Genomic DNA, 23,543 nt, shown 5'->3' on the forward strand with positions numbered 1-23,543 from the left:
CTACTCCTAGTGTGGCATCCTTTTTCCTCTGCCAACTGGAAGTCCAGTTCCCCCACCATAGAGTCTACTCCTAGTGTGGCATCCTTTTTCCTCTGCCAACTGGAAGTCCAGTTCCCCCACCATAGAGTCTCCTCCTAGCGTGGCATCCTTTTTCCTCTGCCAACTGGAAGTCCGGTTCTCCCACCATAGAGTCTCCTCCTAGCATGGCATTCTTTTTCCTCTGCCAACTGGAAGTCCAGTTACCCCACCTTAGAGTCTCCTCCTAGTGCGGCATCCCTAGTGTGGCATCTACCTGCCCTAACCAAAAGCCCTATCAATTGTAGAGCTGACTAATAACAAGGAGCCATAGCAGAGTGATGAAAGAGCCACATGCAGGTTCAGAGCCACGGGCTGCCGACCCCTGGACTATCCGCTTACGAAGTTTGGTTAAGGAGAGATGCAGCCATGACAGATTGTAGGTGCAGGATTTTTCACAGCGTGTTTGTCTCCACTTGGGATGACGTTGACACAAAGTCAAGCATCCTTGTGTGTTCATAAGGCCTCATTCCAAACTTCTACTTAAGAGTTAAAACCATAGGAGAAAGCATCACTCCTACACCCATTCAGGCAGGAGCAGAATCGTAAACGACTGGTGCTTCCATCCAGCAATTCTTGCCAACGGTCCAGCAGGATACCATGCTCAGTGGTTTCAAAAACTGGAAAAGATTTCTTAGTTATAAACAAAATGTACTTTATGGCCAAGATTGATCTATCAGGAAATAGAAGGTTAGGGATTCCAGGAAAATTACTGCTTTGGCGGTGACCTTTCTGGGAAACCACTAAAATGCACAGTGGAAATCATTTCCAACTGGTTGGAAAGCTTTATCAGCTTTTGAACTATGCACTAATATAAACATGGCCCAGAGATGCATCTCTTTGCCAAAGCATTGCCTACTCATTGTTTCCTAACTTGCATTTGCTTCGTGCAAGCACATCAGATGCTTTGAAACAGGGGTTCCTCAACCTTTTGGACCTCAGGGGCCACTAAATTCATAATATGATCTGCCTAATGACTGGCTGGGTAGGTGTGGCTAGGTGGTCATGTGACTGGGTGGGCGTGGCCAACTCAATGTCACTCATGTTGAGGGGTGCCTTGCCGGCCTCTACTTGTCCCTCCCCTCCTAGCCACACCTTGCCTGCCCGCCCGGGCTCCTTAGGGCCCCAACAGGAAGCAGTTGTTGGAGTTAAGCAGCCACTATGTTGGCAAAACAGCTGGCTCAGTTCAAATTGGATCTGACCGAGAAGGAGACTCAGCAGAAGCACCTCACTGAGGACTACGAGCATAGGCTTTCCAAGCAGAGGGAAGACCTGTGGGAGTGCAAGGCCAGGGGCCGGCGCCTGGAGGCTCAGTGGGCTGAGATGGTCAGCCAGTTCCAGGCCATGATGCAGTCCCACTGGAACAAGGCCCTCCGGCTCTTTGCCACCAGCGGCACTTCCTCCCAGCCTTCACCCAAAGCTCCACACCAGGAGGCTGAAGCAGACCCCAAGTCGGAATTTCTGCACCACCACCCCTTTAACCCACACAAAAAGACTCCGAAGGGGGAGACTCTCTGCAGCAACACAAGCGTTCATTGCACGTATCCATCCCATTTTTATTGTGAACCATCAGTGGTCCACAGACCACCAGTTGATGACCGCTGTTTTAAAATATGCAATATAAAATATTTCCTTGGACATAACCCTCCAAATGAATTCACCCACAGCGCTCTGTCTGGTTTCTATCTGAACCGGCCTTTCCTAAAGCAGCAGCCAAAAGCTCTTTTTTGACAGATTTTCAGTAGGCAAATAAGAAGGGTTTTATTTATTGGAGTTATTTATTGCACATTTTTAACCTTGATACCACCTCTATCCTTCCAAGAATCTCCTGTTACTCGTGGTAGGTTTTTGTTTTTTTTCTGGCTGCACAATCTTTGGCTAGTCTGACGGAATGATTTAGTTATCCAGAATAAACTGAGCAGCCCTTGGACTCTGACAGATCTCTTCTTATTTTTCTTTCTCCTCAGCCCAGCTGCCAAAGTGATCCAGGGATCTACTTTTGTTTTAGTGGTGGCGTTACAATAGCTGAAGCTGGAGAAACCGACATTAATAGCAATAGCAATAGCAGTTAGACTTATATACCGCTTCATAGGGCTTTCAGCCCTCTCTAAGCAGTTTACAGAGTCAGCATATTGCCCCCAACAACAATCTGGGTCCTCATTTTACCCACCTCGGAAGGATGGAAAGCTGAGTCGACCTTGAGCCGGTGAGATTTGAACAGCCGAACTGCTGAACTGCAGTCAGCTAAAGTAGCCTGCAGTGCTGCACTCTAACCACTGCACCACCTCGGCTCTTAATTAATGTGAAGATGGGTTGTGAAGGCAGCCTTTTCCAAACTGAACAGTAAATCTTTTATAAAGCTGGTAGCCACCGGTTCATACTTTTCAGGGCCAAGCGCTGCAAAATAATTAGAAACTGCATTTACACATAATTTATTCATAATTTATGAGCCACAGTGGCGCAGTGGTTAGAGTGCAGTACTGAAGGATACTTCTGCTAATCACCGGCTGCCAGCAGTTTGAATCTCACCAGACTCAAGGTTGACTCAGCCTTCCATCCAGTGGTGAAATTCACATTTTGTGGGCGTGGCTTGGTGGGCGTGGTGTGGCTTGGTGGGCGTGGCTTGGTAGGCGTGGCAGGGGAAGGATACTGCAAAATCTCCATTCCCATCCCGCACGGGGGACAGCCAGAGGTGGCCTTTGCTGGTTCTTCGAACTACTCAAAATTTCCGCTATTGGTTCTCCAGAACCTGTCAGAACCTGCTGGATTTCACCCCTGCTTCCATCCTTCCGAGGTGGGTAAAATGAGGACCCAGATGGTTGGGGAAAATAGGCTGACTCTGTAAACCGTATACAGAGGGCTGTGAAGCACTGGGAAGCGGTATATAAGTGCCATTGCTATTGCTATTCAAGTCATATTTAACAGATAGCAGATAACAGGAGTTGGAAGGTCCTCTAGTTCAGTGGTCTCCAACCTTGGCAACTTTAAGACCTGTGGATTTCAATTCCCAGAGTTCCTCAGCCAGCTTTGCTGGTTGAGGAACTCTGGGAGTTGAAGTCCACAAGTCTTAAAGTTGCCAAGGTTGGAGACCACTGCTCTAGTCCAACCCCTGCCCAAGCCAAAGACTGTATACCATTTCAGACAAATGGCTGTTCAGTCTCTTCTTAAAAACCTTTCAGTGTTGGAGCACCACAACTTCCAGGGGCAAGTCCTTCCACTGGTGGTCCATCAGGAAATTTCTCTTTAGTTCTAGGTTGGTTTTCTCTCCTTGGTTAGTTTCCATCCATTGCTTCTTGTCCTGCCTTCTGGTCCTTTGGAGAATAGGTTGACCCCCACTTCTTCGTGGCCGCCCTTCAAATATTTATTCTTTACACAAATGTTAACTTTAAGCCATGTGTCTTAAAGTTGCCAAGATTGGGAAATCCAGACTAAAGCTAAACAGAAGGCCACAAACCCCAATGACACATTTTCTGGGGGATCAAAATTCACCGATGCAGGATAGCTGTTGCATGGAAAGAACAGGTCCATAAACTACCCACTCCCTGGGCATTGAATCTGTGCTGGAGAAGACAATTCCAGAAGTCTGGGTCAGCGAGGTTGATTGAATCAGTCTTTGTCAGAGAAAGAAAGTTGGCATTGTGACTATGCATAACTCCAGGGTTTATGAAGTCATTTAATGCCCTGCTTAATCATGAAGAATGTTGGATGGGGAAGCTGAATGCTGGATGGGGAAGTCTGGGAATGGAGGCCACACTTCTTAGAGTGGCCAAAGTTGAGAAATGCTGTTTTATTGTTTCATTTGTGCATTACAGTAATTGCACATCTTCTTTGAAGAAGATGCTTGGTTCCTTCAGGGTAACTTGGCTATGTTGATATTCAGTCGTGACTTAAATCAAAGACTTTTAATTTTATTTATTTACTAGTTGATAACCCGGCGTTGCCTGGGTATTTATTATAGGGGGGAAATATCCGGACCAAATGTAATTTCTAATGTTAGATTTCCCCCCTTACCAGAGGGAAGTCATTACCATGGCAACTCTACTATGCTGTACAGTAGAAGCCATTTTAAGGCACAACAGGCTATATCTTAACAGAACACGCCCCCCCCAAGGGGTGTTAGGGGTGTATTACCCCCACAGTACTTTTTTTCCAGAGAGTAAGTAAACTGTGTACCAAGTTTGGTTGAAATTGCTGCAGGTGTTCCAGAATTATGCTGGAATATAGACACACACACAGAGAATGAGTGATAGACAGACAGACAGACAGACAGACAGGTAGATGGAGATGGAGATGGAGATGGAGATGGAGATAAAGCTATTTTTTCAAATTTTAACATGAGGGGTGTGTTGTGATTATTTTCCCACTGGAAAATACAGTTGAGTAATCTCATAATCTAAGATAGTGAACAGCTATAAGGAAGTAGAAAAGTATGCTAAAATATTTTACTTCATGGACACCTATACAGACATAACTGTATGTTTAAAAGATATGAGACTGAGATGCAAATCAGTGAAATCAGAAATTAGAGCCTTTCTTGAATTTTTATTAACTGGATTGTTCTGTGGTTTAACTTCCTCTATCTATGACAAACTCCAGAAAGCCACCATTTACAGTATGTAGCGGTTTGTAAGGAACAAGGGACGCAGTGGCTCAGCTGCTAAGATGCTGATCTTGTCAATCAGAAAGGTTGGCAGTTCAGCAGTTTGAATCCCTAGTGCCGCATAACTGAGGGAGCTCCCATTACTTGTCCCAGCTTCTGCCAACCTAGCAGTTCGAAAGTATGTAAAAATGCAAGTAGAAAAAATAGGTGGCACCTTGGTGGGAAGGTAACAGCGCACCATGTGCCTTTGGCGTTTAGCCATGCCAGCCACATGACCACCGAGACATCTTTGGATAGTGCTGGCTTTTTGGCTTTGAAACGGAGATGAGCAGCGTCTCCTAGAATCGGGAACGACTAGCACACATGTGGAAGGTAAACCTTTACCTTTGTAAGAAACAATCTAGAAGGGATGAAAAAAGGTCCATTGAATGTCTATGACAATTCTTATTACCTCAACATGCATGTAGATTGTGACTATACACCTGTACACAGGTTATAGCTACGTTATAACACATCATTGCATAAATGATGCAACTACATAACTTGCCTGAGTTCTGGTGCGGTTGGCACAAATTATACAACCGTACTATGTATGCACTGACATGTTGTACACAATATCATTGTGATACCATCCTTTTGACACCTACGGAAGCTGCAGTCCAAGGTCCATGGGCCTTGAGTTGACACCCCTGATACACATTGGTGGGGTTTTAAACTGAGAATGAGGACTGGCTTTTGCAGGTTAATTGTAAGGAACCAGTAAGTCTAACTTGTTCTGAGTGTGTCAACCAAAAATAGACACATTTGCAACTTAGCAGGCTGATACAGCATTTTTTTATCTCAAGAAAAGTTCAAATATTAAGATTCTTTGCTTGCTTTTATGAAGTGAAAGTAGAAAAGGAAAGGAAGAGAGAAAGGACAACTCAATGTTTTCTATTTTGGTCTTTTTATGCATTTCTGCCTTGCTGGTGTCACTGCCAGTTTTAATTTCCTGCTGTTGTTACTCGCTGGCATCCCTTCCTCCGCTGAGCAGCTATCTGCCTCTTCTGCAAAATGAGACAGCCCGTGCAGACACATCCATTCTAGCAACCGTCCTGTTGTAACCTAGGATTACAGTACAGCATTGCAAATGCACCCTGAAGACACAGATAAACCTCCAAGTGCTTCAACAACCATCTAAAACAAGGGTGTCAAACTCAAGGCCCAGAGACGGGGTACTTAAATCTGGCCCACGGGCTGCTCTGGAAACAACAAAGGACTGGCCTGTGGTCCTTCTGCCAGTGAAAATGGAGCTCAGGAGGCTGTCCCAGCCAAAAACGGAGCTCACAAGGGTCACAGGCAGTCCTCCCAAGCTCCGTTTTCACTGGCAGAAGGTTACAGGAGGCCATCCTAGCCAAAAGTGGAGCTCACAAGGGTCACAGGCAGTCCTCCCAAGCTCCATTTTCACTGGCAGAGGGTTGCAGGAGGCCATCCCAGCCAAAAACAGAGCTCACAAGGGCCGCAGGCAGACCTCCCAAGCTAGGTTTTAACTGGCAGAGGGTTGCAGGAGGCCGTCCCAGCCAAAAACGGAGCTCACAAGGGTCACAGGCAGTCCTCCCAAGCTCGGTTTTAACTGGCAGAGGGTTGCAGGAGGCTGTCCCAGCCAAAAACGGAGCTCACAAGGGTCACAGGCAGTCCTCCCAAGCTCCATTTTCACTTGCAGAGGGTTGCAGGAGGCCGTCCCAGCCAAAAACGGAGCTCACAGGGGTCGCAGGCAGTCCTCCCAAGCTCCGTTTTCACTGGCAGAAGGTTACAGGAGGCTGTCCCAGCCAAAAACGGAGCTCACAGGGGTCGCAGCCAGTCCTCCCAAGCTCCGTTTTCACTGGCAGAAGGTTACAGGAGGCTGTCCCAGCCAAAAACGGAGCTCACAAGGGTCGCAGCCAGTCCTCCCAAGCTAGGTTTTAACTGGCAGAGGGTTGCAGGAGGCCGTCCCAGCCAAAAACGGAGCTCACAAGGGTCACAGGGAGTCCTCCCAAGCTCGGTTTTAACTGGCAGAGGGTTGCAGGAGGCCGTCCCAACCAAAAACGGAGCTCACAAGTGTCGCAGGCAGCCCTTCCAAGCTCCATTTTCACTTGCAGAGGATTGCAGGAGGCCGTCCCAGCCAAAAACAGAACTTGGAAACCCGTTTTCACTGGCAGAGTGCTTGGGCCACCACAGGTGCTCCCGACACGAGTGATGCCAAGCTGGCCACGCACACCCTGCCCCCCCCCCGAGTTCAAACACAACCCCAATGCGGCCTTCAATGAAATCAAGTTTGACACCCCTGCTCTAAAAGTATGCAAATGACCAGCTGTGTGCAAGGAGTATAAATCCTTCCATTCCCCACCATCCAGTCAGAGCTGAAGAAGCTTCTTGGATGAGAAGTGAAATGTCTTCAAAAGAAAAAAAAAACCAAGGAAGTCCAGTTGCCTCTTGAAAAAAAGCACCTTTGGGACAACCATAACCGGAATGATTGAGAATCACTACAGGCCCATTGCAAATGCATTGACTTAATTAGAAAAATGGTCCCCATCGCCTACCTGCAGCTGAGTCCAAAGAAATGGTGCACACCATTAGCTTAATTTGGAGGGGCCCCAAAGTCAGTGGGGTTGGGTATTTGGGACGGTGGGTTGGTGGGGTTGTTTTTTTTCATTTTGGAACCGCTGGTGGTTTGAAGGGCAGAGAACAGCCGGTTTGTAGCCAGGCAAAGCATTCCTTTCATTCCAGAATTCCCAGACAAAGGGCCCATGCAGCGAAGAGGCTTAAAAAGGTCAACGCTGCTGATCGTGACTGCAAGTTTTTTCTTATATAAGATGCATTTTTAAAAAAATAAAATATAATTAAATATAAAAATAAAAAACATTAAAAAGATGCCAGGTTTTGATTGCATTTTTAAATTTTTACTCCACTTCTCTGCCCTGCTCCTGATGTGCCATATTGGTTTTGAGAGTAGAGTAGAGTAGAGTAGAGTAGAATTGGAATTGGAATTAGAATTAGAATTAGAATTAGAATTAGAATTAGAATTAGAATTAGAATGGAATTGGAATAGAATAGAATAGAATAGAATAGAATAGAATAGAATAGAATAGAATAGAATAGAATAGAATAGAATAGAATAGAATAGAATTCTTTATTGACCAAGTGAGATTGGACACACAAGGAATTCGTCTTTGGTGCAGATGCTCTCAGTTGACATAAAGAAAAATAAAATAGAATACATTCATCAAGAATCACAAGATAGAACACAGTGATAGTCATAGGATACTAAATAAGCAATCAAATCATACTAGAAGGCTAAGTAAAACAATATAAATTGTAAAGACACAAGCAACATGGTTATAGTGGGAAGAGATAGGTACTAGGAAGGATGAGAAGAAGAATAGTCTTAGTAAATAATTTGACAGCATTACGGAATTTAGTTGTTTAGCAGAGGGATGGCGTTCGGGGGGAAAACCTGTCCTTGTGTCTAGTTGTTGTGTTGTGCAGTGCCCTGTTGCGTCGGTTTGAGGGTAGAAGTTAAAACAATTTATGTCCAGGTTGTGAGGGGTCTGTAGATATTTTTACAACCCTCTTTTTCACTTGTGCAGTATACAGGTCCTCAACGGAACGCAGGTTGGCAGCAATTTTTTTTTGAGGTTGTGCAATTTGGTTTGAACAAACATCGTAGCAGCCCAACGTTTCACTTAATACCATAAAACTAGACAGCCTCAAAAATCTGTTAGAGGTGTGGGTAAAAAAAAGAAAAAAGTACTGGTAGTCCTTGACTTAGAACAGTTCCTTTAGTTCAATGTTGCAAAGGCACTGAAATCTTAGGATCAGTTTTCAAACTCATCCCCATGGTCACATGATCAAAATTCAGATGCTTGGCATCTGGTTCATGTTTATGACGGTTGCAGTGTCTCGGGGTTAAGTGGTCACTTTCTGTGACCTTCTGACAAGGAAAGTAAATGGGGAAGCCAAATTCATTTAACAACTGTGTTATTAATTAAACAGCTACGGTGATTCACTTAACAACTGTGCCAAGAAACGTTGTACAATGGGACAGAATTCACTTAACAAGTGTCTCACTTAACAACAGGAATTTTGGGCTCCATCATGGTCATAAATCAAGGACTACCTGTGTTAAGCTTGCTCTTAAAGAATCTTAAGGAAGACTAGAGTTAACACCAGTGACAAAGTTGTTCCAAACTCGAGGCGGTATTATGAGGTTGATGCTACTTCTTCATGCCCTTTGAAAGTGGGTAGAATGGAGGACAAATGTGATTTTCCTATGCTATTATTTAACAGAATAACATAGTTGGAAGGGACCTTGGAGGTCTTCTAGTCCAGTCCAACCTCCTGCCTAGGCAGGAAACCCTACAGCACTTCAGACAAATGGTTATCTAACATCTTCTTAAAAACCTCCAGTGTTGGAGCATTCACAACTTCTGGAGGCAAGTTGTTCCACTGATTAATTGTTCTAACTATCAGGAAATTTCTCCTCAGTTCTAAGTTTCTTCTCTCTTTGATTAATTTCCAAGCATTGCTTCTTGTCCTGCCCTCAAGTGCTTTGGAGAATAGCTTGACTCCCTCTTCCTTGTGGCAGCCCCTCAAATATTGAAAGACTGCTATCATGTCACCCCATTTCGGTCAGACAACTTAGCAGATGACTGAAAGATGGTAGTTAATGTAGTTACCAGGAACCTAAAGGAAAATGAGTTTGGTTTTAGCTTAGTGGGAAATTTGAAGGTGGCCTGAAGATTCGACTCCAGAGTCTTTTATCTTTTTTTTCAACAGTCTAATTTAACATTTGTGGCGCAGGGGTTTTTGCCTCCCAAAATAAACTGTGCTTAAAGTAATAGTAAAGGTTCCCCTTGCACATATGTGCTAGTCGTCCCCGACTCTAGGGGGCAGTGCTCATCTTCATTTCTAAGCCGAAGACCCAGCATTGTCCGAAGACGTCTCCGTGGTCATGTGGCCGGTATGACTAAATGCCGAAGGCGCAGGGAACCTTCCCACCAAAGATGGTTCCTATTTTTCTACTTGCATTTTTACGTGCTTTCGAACTTCTAGGTTGGCAGAAGCTGGGACAAGTAAAAGGTAGCTTACTCCATTACGCGGCGCTAGGGATTCGAACTGCGACCTTCCCATTGAGAAGCTGTCTTAGCCACTGAGCCACCATGTCTCTTAAACGGTGCTTACTGGAGTATTATTATTAGGAATTCAGACTATATTTCCTCCCCTCTCTTGCAGTATCCAGAATGGAGTCATAGCTGTGTTCCAGAAAAAGGGCCTCGCAGATCATGATCTTTACAATCTCAATGAAGGAGTCAGGTGAGTAAGTCAACATTTCCTACCCCTGCTGCTAGATAATTTTCTTACTGTTTTGTAAGCACTCTCAACAACTAATTGGACCAAATGGATTAATACTCGGCAGCAATTTTAAATAATTTGTGCAAGACGATGCACAGCGTCAGCCTCCAATGTACCTGAAAGTCACTGGGGTGAAACAGAATAGGTCAGGAAAGAGAAACTCTACCCAATAATACATACAACAAAGCAAGTGACTGCGAATATATGTGTCACAGGCAGTGGTGGGATATGACTGGTACGCCCCGGTATGCCCCAGTGCCTGCTGGGAGCACCAGGTACCGTTCTGGTGCTCCGGAGGGCCCGCCCGCCCGTGCTCCTTACCGGTATTTGAAGTTTTCGGGCTTTCTACAAACGGAGCGTACGGCACCTATGCGATGCTCCACCGAGCAGCTGGAGCATTGCGGGCAGTAAGTATGCATGCATGCTCTGCATGTGTGCATGTGGTGGACACCCGGCCCCGTTGCACCGTACCGGTTGTACCAGGATCCGGAACCCACCACTGGTGCCAGGATAATGCTGCAGGATTCGATCTGGGTGAGTCACCGGGAAAAGAGGTTTTGTCTTCTGAGCTTTTGGACTCGCTCTGAAGCCCACCTTCAGGGAACTTCTTTCTAGCACAGTGTGTGCTGTTCTGTGCGTGGTATTGACATTCAAGAGCCGAGGTGGCGCAGTGGTTAAATGCAGCACTGCAGGCTACTTCAGCTGACTGCTAGTTCTGCAGTTGGGCGGTTCAAATCTCACCGGCTCAGGGTTGACTCAGCCTTCCATCCTTCCGAGGTGGGTGAAATGAGGACCCGGATTGTTGTTGGGGGCAATATGCTGACTCTGTAAACCGCTTAGAGAGGGCTGAAAGCCCTATGAAGCGGTATTTAAGTCTAATAAATAAATAAATAAATAAATAAATAAATAAATAAATAAATGCCTGTTGTAATGTGGCTTTTTAGATGCCGATTGGGGTGTGTTGATGACTGGCTTTTAAGTTATCAGCAGCCGTATGCTCGTGCTGCCCAGCCTTCAACTTGTAAGTACTTGATAGGCTGGTGGTAAATCAGCATAAGTGATTTGATGGGTTGTGTTAGTTGCAGGCTTGCCATCCGCAGATCGGGTCAAAAAGTTAAGATGGCAGCTTCAGTAAGAGGGTGGTGAGCGCCATCTTGGCTTTTTGGCCCTTGCTTGTAAGGCATTGTTCCCGTAGATGTTGATAGGAGCCACATGATCTGATGTCTATATGGCAGCTTTGCACAGATTACAGAATGCATGCCCTTTGTGCAATGAGATGGGGACGATGTTCTTTTCTGCCTGCTCTAATATCAGTAAAATCCATGCACAGGCCCAGTAATGGGTAGAGTCAGCAAATGTGTAAGGCCAAATAGGGAGGCAGGAATGCCAGGCCTTTTTGCCAGTACGGATTTCATTTCCCATGGAGAGAATCCTCATAGCAAATCGTCAAACATTTGGCCTTTAAATTTGCTTGGAGACCAATCAGGCCATCATTTTATTTCGTCATTGACCAACAAAACAAAATGCAAGTGAAATTGCAATTTAAAGTTTAAGAATAAAATTAATCGGGTAAAAAGTATCATGCCATTGATATAAGGCAACTAAAGGATGGTTGAGAATAAGGGTAGTAAAATTGCCAATCTAAAATATATAGAACTACCACCTGGATGCTTTGCTACAAAGCAAGGTGATCGGGCCACCAGCACCCCTGGCTTTTTGGAATGTGAGGCAGTTGGAACAGAGTTGTTTTCAGGTGGGGAGGGGCAGTAGAATATCTAAACTCCCAGCCCACAGGCCGGATGAATCACGTGCTGGCCACCCCCCACTCCCACTGCCTTGAGTTTGGAAGCAGTTCCATAGATGGAAGATGTAGACATTTTGATGAGGTACTGATGTGTAGTACTGTAAGGAGCCCCAGATCACTCCTGAGTCAAGGAGTGGAACATCTGCCAGTTTGAACTGAGGTAACGGAATGTAAGGCAATTGGCAGTTCCCGGCCCACAGGCCGGATGGCCACCCCCATGCCCGGTTTAGCGAAGGGGTAGCATCAGAGCGTGTTACTATAAGGTAAGGCAACTGGCAGTTATAAGAAATACTGATGATGTGATGGTCATTTTGAAAAATCCTTTCTTAGCGAGCACCAAGAGGAACAGATGTGTCGAATTTCAGATTTATAGGCTTTGCAGTTCTGGAGATTTCGTGATGAGTGTGTGTGTGTGTGTGTGTGTTTGTGTGTTTGTGTGTAATGTCTATATATGTGTATATATATGTATGTATATATGTATGTATGTATGTGTATATATGTGTATATAGGTATATATATGTATATAAATGTATGTATATATACATATATACATACATACATACATACATACACACACATACATACATTTGGAATATTAATTACAGCTTTTCCATAGCATTTAGTATTGCAATATATATATACAATACTAAATGCTATGGAAAAGCTGTAATTAATATTATCTCTAGAGAAAAAGTAGTGATGCAACGTATAAGGAAGAATACAGGCTGTCCTTGACTTATAATGTTCATTTAGCGACCGTTCAACAGCACTGATTTTTTATGAGGTTTGTCAAATTTCATTAGAAATAGAATGGGGACATCTGTCATTCTTGGCAAGGAAAAAGGGGAAGTCCATATTAACTCATAGACGTGACAGAATTGGTTCATATTTGTTGAAGTGGCAGAAAAGTATATGTTCCATAGAACATTGCATAGAAAAAAATCTATGTAAGGGGTGTTTTAATTGTTGGAAGAAATGTCCATCTGGGTTCAGGTGGGGAAAAAAACACTACATTCGTGGAAGTTGCTTAGAAAGATGGTTTTAATGGTGAATCAAATAACATAGCTTGAGGTCCCGGGCAAAGAGGCACATGGAGTAGAGAGAGTGAGAGAAAGAGACTTATGTTGGGATCTGAATTTGAGCTTTTTATTCTGATTGGTTGTCAGACTCCCATGGGGACATGCAAGGGTAACTCTGTAGGTTGTTTTTTGAGTCCCAGGCTTGGTTGAGCTTTGCTGGGTGATGATGTAATGAAAGGGCTTTGGGATTCCTATTACGGCTCTGCCTGAAGGAGGAGATCTTTGTTATGTTAGAGCCGAGGTGACGCAGTGCTTAGAGTGCAGCACCTCAGGCTATTTCAGCTGACTGCTAGATGCAGTTCGGCAGTTCAAATCTCACCGGCTCAAAGTTGACTCAGCCTTCCATACTTCCGAGGTCAATGAGGACCTAGATTGTTGGGGGAAGTATGCTGACTCTGTAAACTGCTTAGAGAGGGCTGTAAAAGCACTATGAAATGGTATATAAGTCTAACTACTATTGCCAGTGCTACTTAGAATACACTGACCCAGGCCTTAATGGCCCATTGACAAAGTGGGGGGGGGGGAGGCTGAGTTCCTGCCTTCCTTTTAGGCAAAGTATAGAGCCGAGGTGGCGCAGTGGTTAAATGCAGCACTGCAGGCTACTTCAGCTGACTGCAGTTCTGCAGTTCGGCTGTTCAAATCTCACCGGCTCAGGGTTGACTCAGCCTTCCATCCTTCCGAGGTGGGTAAAATGAGGACCCAGATTGTTGTTGGGGGCAATATGCTGACTCTGTAAACCGCTTAGAGAGGGCTGAAAGCCCTATGAAGCGGTATATAAGTCTAACTGCTATTGCTATTGCTATTGCTAGTATTCTGCCCTTTTAATATTTCCTAAAATATTTCTTTTTACAGGAGAGGGGTGGGTACTAACTCCCTACATCGTCAAAAAAATAACTTACCAAATAAAAAAGTTACACACTCTGGAAAGATATAACCAAAGGTTCATTCATGCAATAGCAATTTCAGATTTACAATTTTAAAAATCGGATAGTTTGGGGTTGTTGTTTTTTTTTAAACATCACGAAATTGGATAGAGTTGAACAACATGCTGAATGGGAAGAGGGCAAGTTAGAATAGAATCAAGTTGAAATGAGTTGTGAGTCCAGCCTCTGAAGCACAGTGGCTAACCGAAGAGTGAACTCCGTGCCTCCAGGAAAATGAACAGGAAACTAAGCAGGCAGCTGCTTTCCACTCTTAAGCCTGTGCAAGTTGTTTAGGAAGTCTCATCAACAAGTCTGAACCAGTTTTTTGGAACTCCCCACCCACTTTTTCTCATGTGAAATGCAAGTTCCCTTTTGCCTAAAAGAACTTAGCTGATCAGAATGGAATTTTTTTTCGGGGGGGGGGGGGCTGTTCCAAGAAACTCCAAGGTGCTTTTTTACATGGCACTGACTCATAGTCCTGTTCTTTGAAGTAGTCACAGTAGTAAAAGTGAATAGTAGAAAAAAGGCTGGCCAGAATTACTAGGTAGTGTCACAGTTCCATGTTTGACATCAGCAGTTAAGAATTAGAGGCTAAGATCAATAAGAAAGCAGGGTCCCTGTTCAGACAAGATTTTAAGCTAAGAGGTGCACCCTCGGTCATTGTCACAAGTGTTTGTAAACTATCAAGGAGAAGCACAATTCTTGGAAAGTCCTGGCTTGCACTCAGGGGTAGTGAATGTTGATCATAACTAGTTAAGACCGCAAGATAGGTAGTCCTTTAAATTTGCAGCAAAAAATTAGGCCATAGACAGTTTACCAGTCCTGAATCCCAATACAGGTGATCCCAAAATTTCTGTTGTTAAGTGAGTTTTGCCCTATTTTTACGACTATTCTTGCCATAGTTGTTAAGTAAATCACTGCAGTTGATGAGTTAGTAACACCATTGGCTTTCCCATTGATTTTGCTTTTCAAAAGTGTATCACATGACCTTGGGACCAGAGGTGGCATTCAGCATGTTTCGACCAGTTCTGGGGAACCGGTAGCGGAAATTTTGAGTAGTTCAGAGAACCGGTAAATACTGCCTCTGACTGGCCCTGCCCCCATCTATTCTCTGCCTCCCGAGCCCCAGCTGACCGGGAGGGAAAGGGGATTTTGTAATATCCTTCCCCTGCCACGCCCACCAAGCCACGCCCACAGAACTGGTAGTAAAAAAATTTGGATCCCACCACTGCTTGGGACACAGCAACGTCATAAGTATGAACCAATTGCCAAGCATCTCAATTCTGATTGCATGAGGATGGGGATGCTACAATGGTTGTAAGTGTGAAAAACGGTTGAAAGTCACTTTTTTCAGTGCCGTTGTAACTTTGAACGGCCACTAGATGAAGTATTGTAAGTCAAAAACTACCTGTAGCTTCTTCCTGAGTAGATCACTCCTACCATGAGAGTCTTCCAAGTGAGGTAGGATTCCTGTAACCCTGCCCCCTCTGGCTTTGATCTCTGAACCTCAGCAGTTGTAAGCAGTATCTGATTTGGTGCCCAGATATTTATCAGAATCTATGGGGCTGGAGTAAAATGGAGTTGTCCTGTTTTTTTTATTTTGGCCCTATTCTTCTTCCTCAGATGAAGGTCATCGATTGAGAGAAAAGCTGTTCTTACCTAGGCTTCCCCAGCACAAAACCGAGTCCTCCTCCCAATAAACCCCTTTTATTTAATTTACAGTGAATTCCTCTCCAGCAAAGTCTTCCCTCTCCCACTGTCTTTCAAGATAGTTCACAATTGCCAACCTATATCAGGATTGGAGAGTGGCCAGGTCGATATCTTTAAGATGTCACAATACTTGGCAAGAATGCAGGAATGAACTAATTGTCTCCTGCAAACTCCACTCCCCTGTGTCTCCTCTTTTATTCCCTAGGGGAGGGGCCATTCACCGTCCACCTGTAGCCTTACTCCCAAGTTGAGCCTTGTTCCTTAGCTGTTCCCTTCATCTGGCAACTCTGAGCATGCGCACATCGGGAACAAGCTCCAGCTGTTCGTCTGCCTCACTGATGTCTGACTCCGAAGGCAGCTGATAACTATCGTACGGTCCTGGCCCCCTCTCTACTTCCGACGCAGAGCACTTGTCAGAGCCTTCCCCCCCCACCCCCCACGACTCCAGGATTGGCCCATGTTTCTCCCCAACTCCTCACTGTCTGAATCTGCTGCTAGCATTGCTGCCTGCTGGTGGGCCACAACAAAAGCTTAAGATTAATGTTTTTTGCTTATTTCTAATAAAAACACGCCCCCCCCCCCCGTTTCCTTATATCTTTTTTCTAAAAAATCATTCTAATTAGCAGCTTTGATTTTTGAGCGTATTCATTGATCTTTAAGTATACCCTTAAAAATACATTGAGCTATGAAGATAGAATCATGATTAATCCTTAGTTAGAACCCCCGTGTTTGATGCATACAAATTTGCAAGAAAGTAGAATCTTCAACTTTGTGAACTGGATAGAATTTCTTGCAACTAGAAAGATGCATTTCCTGTTTTAAAACCACACCACCCATTTCCTGAGGCTGATTTGAGACCACATTTGTTACTATCTCATCCTGGCTCAAATTCTAAAAGGCCAAGAAATTATAACACCAAGATCTCAGACCAAAGTCTTAACCACAGTTTTCTGATCCGATACTTCCTTCCCATTTGGATATACGTAGGAAATAAGAAAATGTATGGCTGCCTCAGAGGTAGGTTGCTCCCAGTTCGGCCGAACCAGTAATGGGATTTAGGCCTGGGTCGCATAACCGGCAGCAACCCAGGCTGGCCACGCCCCTAAACCGGTTCCCCAGTTGCTGCTGCCATTGCCGTCATGTTGTTTAGTAGTGCGTGCATGCATGCAGTTCACTGTAAATTGTTCTGCACATGCATGAAGAATGATTTACATTTACAATGAACTGCGCATGCGCATGCAAAGTGAGCCGGTAGTAAAACTGGGAGCAACCCACCTCTGGGCTTCCTGTAGCAAAGGAGCACAATTGATGAGATTGCATTACATCATCCTGCATATAACATGACCATTTTCTCAGCTTAGTGAGCCACCAGCCAATTCTATTCTCAAATTTGGGAGCAGCTGGTGTAAGAGTCTTGGAGCAGGACCAGCTGGCAAAGCATATCCAGATCGTTGTCTTATTGATATCTTTATAAAAACCATCTGAATTGGAGCTTGTTGGGGGGCTGACTCTTAGAGAAGTCTGTAAAGAGTTGTGAAGCGATATATAAGTCTAAGTGTTAGTTCTATTAGCTTAAAAGAGATCTTATTCAAGAAACAATATTGTTATGCAGCACCTATTAGTAGAATTAGGTTTGATTGCTATTTAGATAGGAAACAAAACTATGTGCAAAAAATGTGGCTTATTTGCGTAGTTGTCAGGGCTCAAGTTAGAGAAATCCAGTAAAGTATCATATTCTCTGATCATGCCTTTTGACAAGCTCTGCATTTGTAATGCAACAACAATGAAATGACAAAGTTCAATAAATGTATACTAAAATATGACGACCTTTTTCATTTATTATGATATGTATATTTTTTTGGAACAGGCAGCTTCTGAAAACTGAATTGGGATCTTTTTTTACTGAATATTTACAGGTTTGTATAATCTTCTGTTTTGTTGTGATTTCTCTTTTACCATTTTAATGAAAGCTTTTTTAATTGTTAGCTGAAACAAGTTGCCTAATAAATTGCCAATAGTTGCTATTGCCCTTCTAAGAAATTTAAGCACCAAAATTTTCTGTTTGCCTTGCTGTGCTTCATCTTAAGATGCTTCAGGTTCAAAGAACCATATCCAGAAAGAGCATTGTAAATTTGGGCCAAAAACGCAGTGTTTACCGTATCTAGATCTCATTAAAGGTGCATATAAGTGTTCTAAGGCAGCAAAGATTCATTCCATTGTAAGCCAGTTTTAGTCCAGTTTAAAAAAAATGTGGTTTTTGTGTCATGGTAATTTGCAAAATAAAAGGCTCAGTAGCTAAGACACTGAGCTTGTCAATCAGAAAGTTCAGCAGATCGGCGGTTTGAATCCCTAGCGCCACGTAATGGAGTGAGCTCCCGTTACTTGTCCCAGCTTCTGCCAATCTACCAGTTCAAAAGCATGAAAAATGCAAGTAGAAAAATAGGAACCACCTTTGGTGGGAAGGTAACAGTGTTCCATGTGCCTTCGGCCATTAGTCATACCAGCCACAATACCACAGAAATGTCTTCGGATAGTGCTGGCTCTTCAGCTTTGAAAGGGAGATGAGCACAACCTTGACTATGGTGCCTCAGATATAAATAAGTACTGTGTTTGGTATGAAGTTTATCTGGCCAATTAGAACCTTTGATCCAAAGCAGCCTCCAAATTATTTGCTTGTTTAATGGATTTCTACTCCGCCACCCTGCTCAGATGAGAGTTAAAAGGAGATAACACAATCTATAAATACTTAAATCATAAAATGAATACAACTGTTGGCAGAGGTGCATCCTTATTGTTTTTCTAAAAGCTGAGACACACAACCCCCAAGGTAGTGCATACAAGGCATAGGGCTAATATAGGAACTAAAATTCCCTAAATATCAGATGATGATGGTGATGATGATGATAAAATACTTCCAATAATAGGGCATCTTCAGAATGGATAGCTGGATTAAAGAAAACAATCCATATTTTCAGCAAGAATTACAAGCCGGTAGGCCTTCCTAGAGTGCAAAATAATTGAAAGACAAATGCCAAGTTTTAAACACCAAGATTTAAAGGACATGTTAAATCCCTGCCTTTCCTTGGCCTCATCTGAAAACTGCATGCAAGCACTGTTGGCTGTATAATTCTACCCCCTCTGTCTCATTTCAAAGAGATGAAGACCTTTTGAAAGTTGTATCATTTTTCTGCCATCATATGCAGTGGTGTGATTCAAACATTTTTAGCGCCGGTTCTGTGGGCGTGGCTTGATGGGCATGTCGTGGCTTGGTGGGCGTGGCAGGTGAAGGATAATGTAAAATCTACATTCCCTCCCGATCAGCTGGGACTCAGGAGGCAGAGAATAGATGGGGGCGGGGTCAGTCAGAGCTGGTATTTACTGGTTCTCCAAACTACTCAAAATATCTACTACCGGTTCTCCAGAACTGGTCAGAACCTGCTGAATACCACCTCTGATCATATGGTAAGATGTGGAATCCCACACAGTGTAATATTATGTGTGGTGCCAAATAATTAAAGACTACAAACAATTCTTTCTCTAGTGAGCTGTCATTAAAATGAAAACCTCTGTAGTTAAAATACAGTGTGTAATGAAAATTGACACTATTTTGTGTTCTCTTTCCAGAACCAGCTGCTTACCAAAGGCATGGTGATCCTGAGGGATAAGATCCGATTTTATGAAGGTGATTAAGGGCCTGTCTGTGTTTCAAAAAGATTCCAGAGAGGTGCTAACAGGACGGAGGAATGCAAGCACTATATTTCTTTAAAGCAGCAGCATCCTTTTTTCAGGCTCCTCCTGTACACACAGCCTGAGAGTGGATACAGTTGCTTTAAGACATCATACGGAAACAGCCACACAGTTGCTTTAAGGAAATGACTCTTTAAAGCAGCGGAGTCTTTATTTTTTCCCGGTTCATGTGCAAACCTGAAAAATGACGTGGCTGCTTTAAAGAGGCACTGCATCTAGAAGTATGAACTATCCTGAAACAATAATTCCTATGTGCAAGAGTTGGGGTCAATTTTCTCTTGTGGTCTGACTATCAAGCATATAGTTTAGGCGCAAAAGAATTGTGAGAAAGGAAAGGAAAGGGGAAAAAAGTGTTTAAACTTCTTAAAATCCCCTGCAAGCTGCCTTTGAAAGAAAGAAGTATACAGATAGTCCTTAGCGTATGACCGGAACTGAGCCCAAAATGAATGTGGCTAAGTGGGAAATTTGTTAAAGTTTGCCCCATTTTACAACTTTCCTCACCACATAAATGAATCGCTGCAGCTCTTACATTAGTAACACGGTTGTTAAGTGAATCTGGTTTCCCCATTGACTTTGCTTGTCAGAGGGTCGCAAAAGGGGGATCACACATGACTCCAGGACACTGCAACCATCATAAATGTGTGTTCGTTGTCAAGCAAAATCACATGACCCTGGGAAAAATCACATGGCCACGGGGATGTTGCAATGGTTATAAGTGTGAAAAATGGTCATGAGTCACTTTGTTTCAGTGTCATTTTAATTTTGAACTGTCACTAAATGGACTGTTGTAAGTCGAGGACTACCTGTAAAAGGTCCCAGGGCTGGTAGACAGAAGGTGGCGATCGTCTAGTTCAGGCAGGAGATACTTATTGTGACCCACCAGCAGCCAGCTGCTTTCAGAATCATACATCAGTGGGGCAGAAGAACAGCTGGAGCCTGTTCCCACTGTGTGCATGGGCAGAGTTGCCAAACGAAGGGAACAGCTAAAGAACAGGAGTCAACTTGGGAGTAAGGCCACAGGTGGGACGATGAATGGTCCCTCCCAGAGGAAATAAAAGAGGAGCGAAAGGGGAGTGGAGTTTGCAGGAGACAATTAGTTCGATTAATTGGTTCGTGACTCTCCGAGACTCCTTGCCAAGTTTTGCAAAGATGGGCCTGGCAGCTCTCCAAGCCACATAAGGTCTGTGACTGTAAATCCTCCCTTGAAAGACTTTGCTGGATGTGAATGAGAGGAATTCACAGTAAATTAATTAAAGGGTTTTTTGTCGGGACAAGCTTCATGCTTCATGCTCTTGGGAAGCCTCACTCAGAACAATAGTGCTGAAGTGAAAGATGAAGATGAACCATGATATGTCCAGCAGAGAGGTGGAAGGAAATCCAGCCTTGGACAGTGAAGAATGCCAAAGCATAGCAAATTGTCTGGCGCTGGAGAACAGGACAAGGGTGAGTTCAGAAGAAGTGAGAAAAATAAACTTTGTTTTAGTTATGGAGAGGCAGCCAGGAGAGGAGATTAGCATTCCTAAACCTGTGGATAAGCTGGTGCAGGAGGAGGGGACACCAATAACTCAGAGTTTTGCATTCTAACTTTAAAAAGTAGAAGTCAAATCATTTAGTTAAAAACTCTTCTAAGTATACTTTCAGATTTTATTAGTCTGTGTACTTACTAATATGCTTGGTCCCTCTACACATACATAAACACCTATAATTTGAGCCCCGGTGGCGCAGTGGTTAGAGTGCAGTACTGCAGGCTACTTCTGCTAACTGCTGGCTGTCTGCAATTTGGCAGTTCGAGTCTCACCAGGCTCCAGGTTGACTCAACCTTCCACCCTTCCGAGGTGAGTAAAATGAGGACCCAGATTGTTGGAGGAAAAACATGCTGACTCTGTAAACAGCTTAGAGAGGGCCGTAACGCATTGTAAAGTGGTATATAAGTCTAACTGCTATTGCTAGTTGAAATATTATAATATGCTTTGCAATTAAGCTTGTATCTAAAACTGCCTTGCATTCACTCTGTGCTGGGCAGGGAAGGCAGGGACTTCATTCCTATTCATACTTGCGCTCCCACACCACAATTGGTGCTCCTGCATATGTTCTCTGAAGCACCCTTTCCGACTCCTTTTCATGCTTGAACAGCTCTAACTAAGCAACCTGTTGGTCTCCTTGATGCATGTCACCCCTCCTACCTTTTCTTCCGGCCCGACCACAAACCAGCGGTTTGCCTGGCCACAAGGAAATGAAATTTGCCTAACAAATTGGCTTAGCCAACAGTAGCCTCCGAAAGGCAGTGTTCCACTATCTCAGGGGCTGCCACAAAGAAGAGGGAGTCAAGCTATTCTCCAAGGCACCTGAGGGTAGAACAAGAAGCAATGGGTGGAAACTAATCAAGGAGAAAAGCAACCTAGAAAATAAGGAGAAATTTCATGACAGCGAGAACAATTAACCCGTGGAACAACTTGCCTCCAGAAGTTGTGAATGCTCCAACACTGGAGGTTTTTAAGAAGAGATTGGACAACCATTTGTCTGAAATGGTATAGGACTTCCTGCCTGAGCAGGAGGTTGGACTAGAAGACCTCCAAGGCCACTTCCAACTCTGTTATTCTATTCTAAATAGGGTCCCTAGCTAAGTTGCTGAAAATATGGCCTGGCTGTGATTTGGTTTCCCTTTAGGAGCAGGTGGGATCATCTTCTGGCTCTTTAAAGAAGGGGTCTCCCTGAGTTGGCAGAAGTGCACTGTTTCTCCAAGGCCTTGATTTTACTTGACTTTAAACTTTGCACCCTGGTTGGTGGATCCATTTTTCTATGGGTCTTGGAGCACAGCATTGCCACCTTTATTGTGTTATTGCTATAATGAGGAAGAGGGTGAATTTATTCCTACTGCCTATTCCTGTAGACTTAAATGGCTTACCAATGTAAAAAACAACAACAAGTAAAGCAATTAAAAGCACACAAGGTCACAAACAGCCCAGACCCAGGCAGGACTCAGAAGTTGGAAGAGTTGGTCGCATCATGTATAGACATATGAAAAGAGGTGAAACCTGAAGCCTAACAGCCAGGAACGTTTGACAAAAACATTCCAGAGCACTGTTCCTCAACCATGGCAACGTTAAGATGGGTGGACTTCAATTCCCAGAATTCCTCCGCCAGCATGGAAGTCCACCCATCTTAACGCTGCCATGGTTGACAAAACCTATTCTCCAGAGGTAGGCCAGAGATTTTGAAGCTATAGTATGGAGTGGAGTGGAGTGGAGTGGAGTGGAGTGGAGTGGAGTGGAATAGAATAGAATAGAATAGAATAGAATAGAATAGAATAGAATAGAATTCTTTATTGGCCAAGTGTGATTGGACACACGAAGAATTTGTCTTTGGTGCAAATGCTCTCAGTGTATCTAAAAGAAAAGATATATTCATCACGCATCATAAGGTACAACACTTAATGATAGTCATAGAGTACAAATAAGCAATCAAATCATACTAGGAAACAATCAATATAAATCGTAAGGTTGCAAGCAATGAAGTTACAGTCATACAGTCATACATGGTAGGATATGGGTTATAGGAACAATGAGAAGATGAATAGTAATAGTAATGCAAATTTAGTAAATAGTTTGACAGTGTTGACAGTGTTCTTGTGTCTAGTTGTTCCAGTCCTCTATAGCGTCGTTTTGAGAGTACGGTAACTGTAACTCCCAACGCTTCTAAAACAGTTTGTTCTGGCTTCCTTTTCCAAGCAATATTATTCCCAGGAAGTTGGGAATGGGATGTTTGATCCGAAAATGTTTTGCACGCTTCAGTTTGCAGCACTGTTAAAGCATGCAATAGGCTATTATCTGAAAATACACCTTTCTATATAATAAGTCGTTGTTTATGCATTAAGCAGCTGTGCAGGCTTAGAAAGTAATTACTATGGACCTTGCCCAAATGTGAATCTTGACATTTTTCTGTTATTCATTAAAGTTATTCATTTTTTTCCTGTTATTCATTAAACTTGTTTTTCCGAGCTTCTGTAAAAGTCTGAAGAATCCTTGGAACTTGTTTAAGGAAGCTACTCATCAAAGACAAGATAACAGATACCTGGTGGGAAAAAACACACAGGCTGCTTTAACAAATAGCAAGAAAGTGCCAGGCACACACCTGGATAAGACACTGTGGCTTATTATCTCTCCTATAATTGTTCAGGAATCACTTATGGTCTCAGGTGGAAAGTGCAGTATATAGATCTGTGGAAAAGAATTTTT

At 43.6% G+C, this 23,543-nt stretch overlaps 1 protein-coding gene across 1 annotated transcript in view; it reads left to right on the forward strand.

The window, feature by feature from the left end:
• The window catches only part of PRR5 (proline rich 5), a 67,913-nt gene that overhangs the window by 27,482 nt on the left and 16,888 nt on the right, over positions 1-23,543 (forward strand). The window contains exons 3-5 of the mRNA XM_032222144.1: positions 9,926-10,006; positions 17,429-17,477; positions 19,186-19,243. Of these exons, the coding sequence (XP_032078035.1) occupies positions 9,926-10,006; positions 17,429-17,477; positions 19,186-19,243 (188 nt within the window). The remainder of the gene's footprint in view (positions 1-9,925; positions 10,007-17,428; positions 17,478-19,185; positions 19,244-23,543) is intronic.

This window comes from Thamnophis elegans, chromosome 7 (assembly GCF_009769535.1).
Source record: "Thamnophis elegans isolate rThaEle1 chromosome 7, rThaEle1.pri, whole genome shotgun sequence".
Taxonomy (NCBI): domain Eukaryota; kingdom Metazoa; phylum Chordata; class Lepidosauria; order Squamata; family Colubridae; genus Thamnophis; species Thamnophis elegans.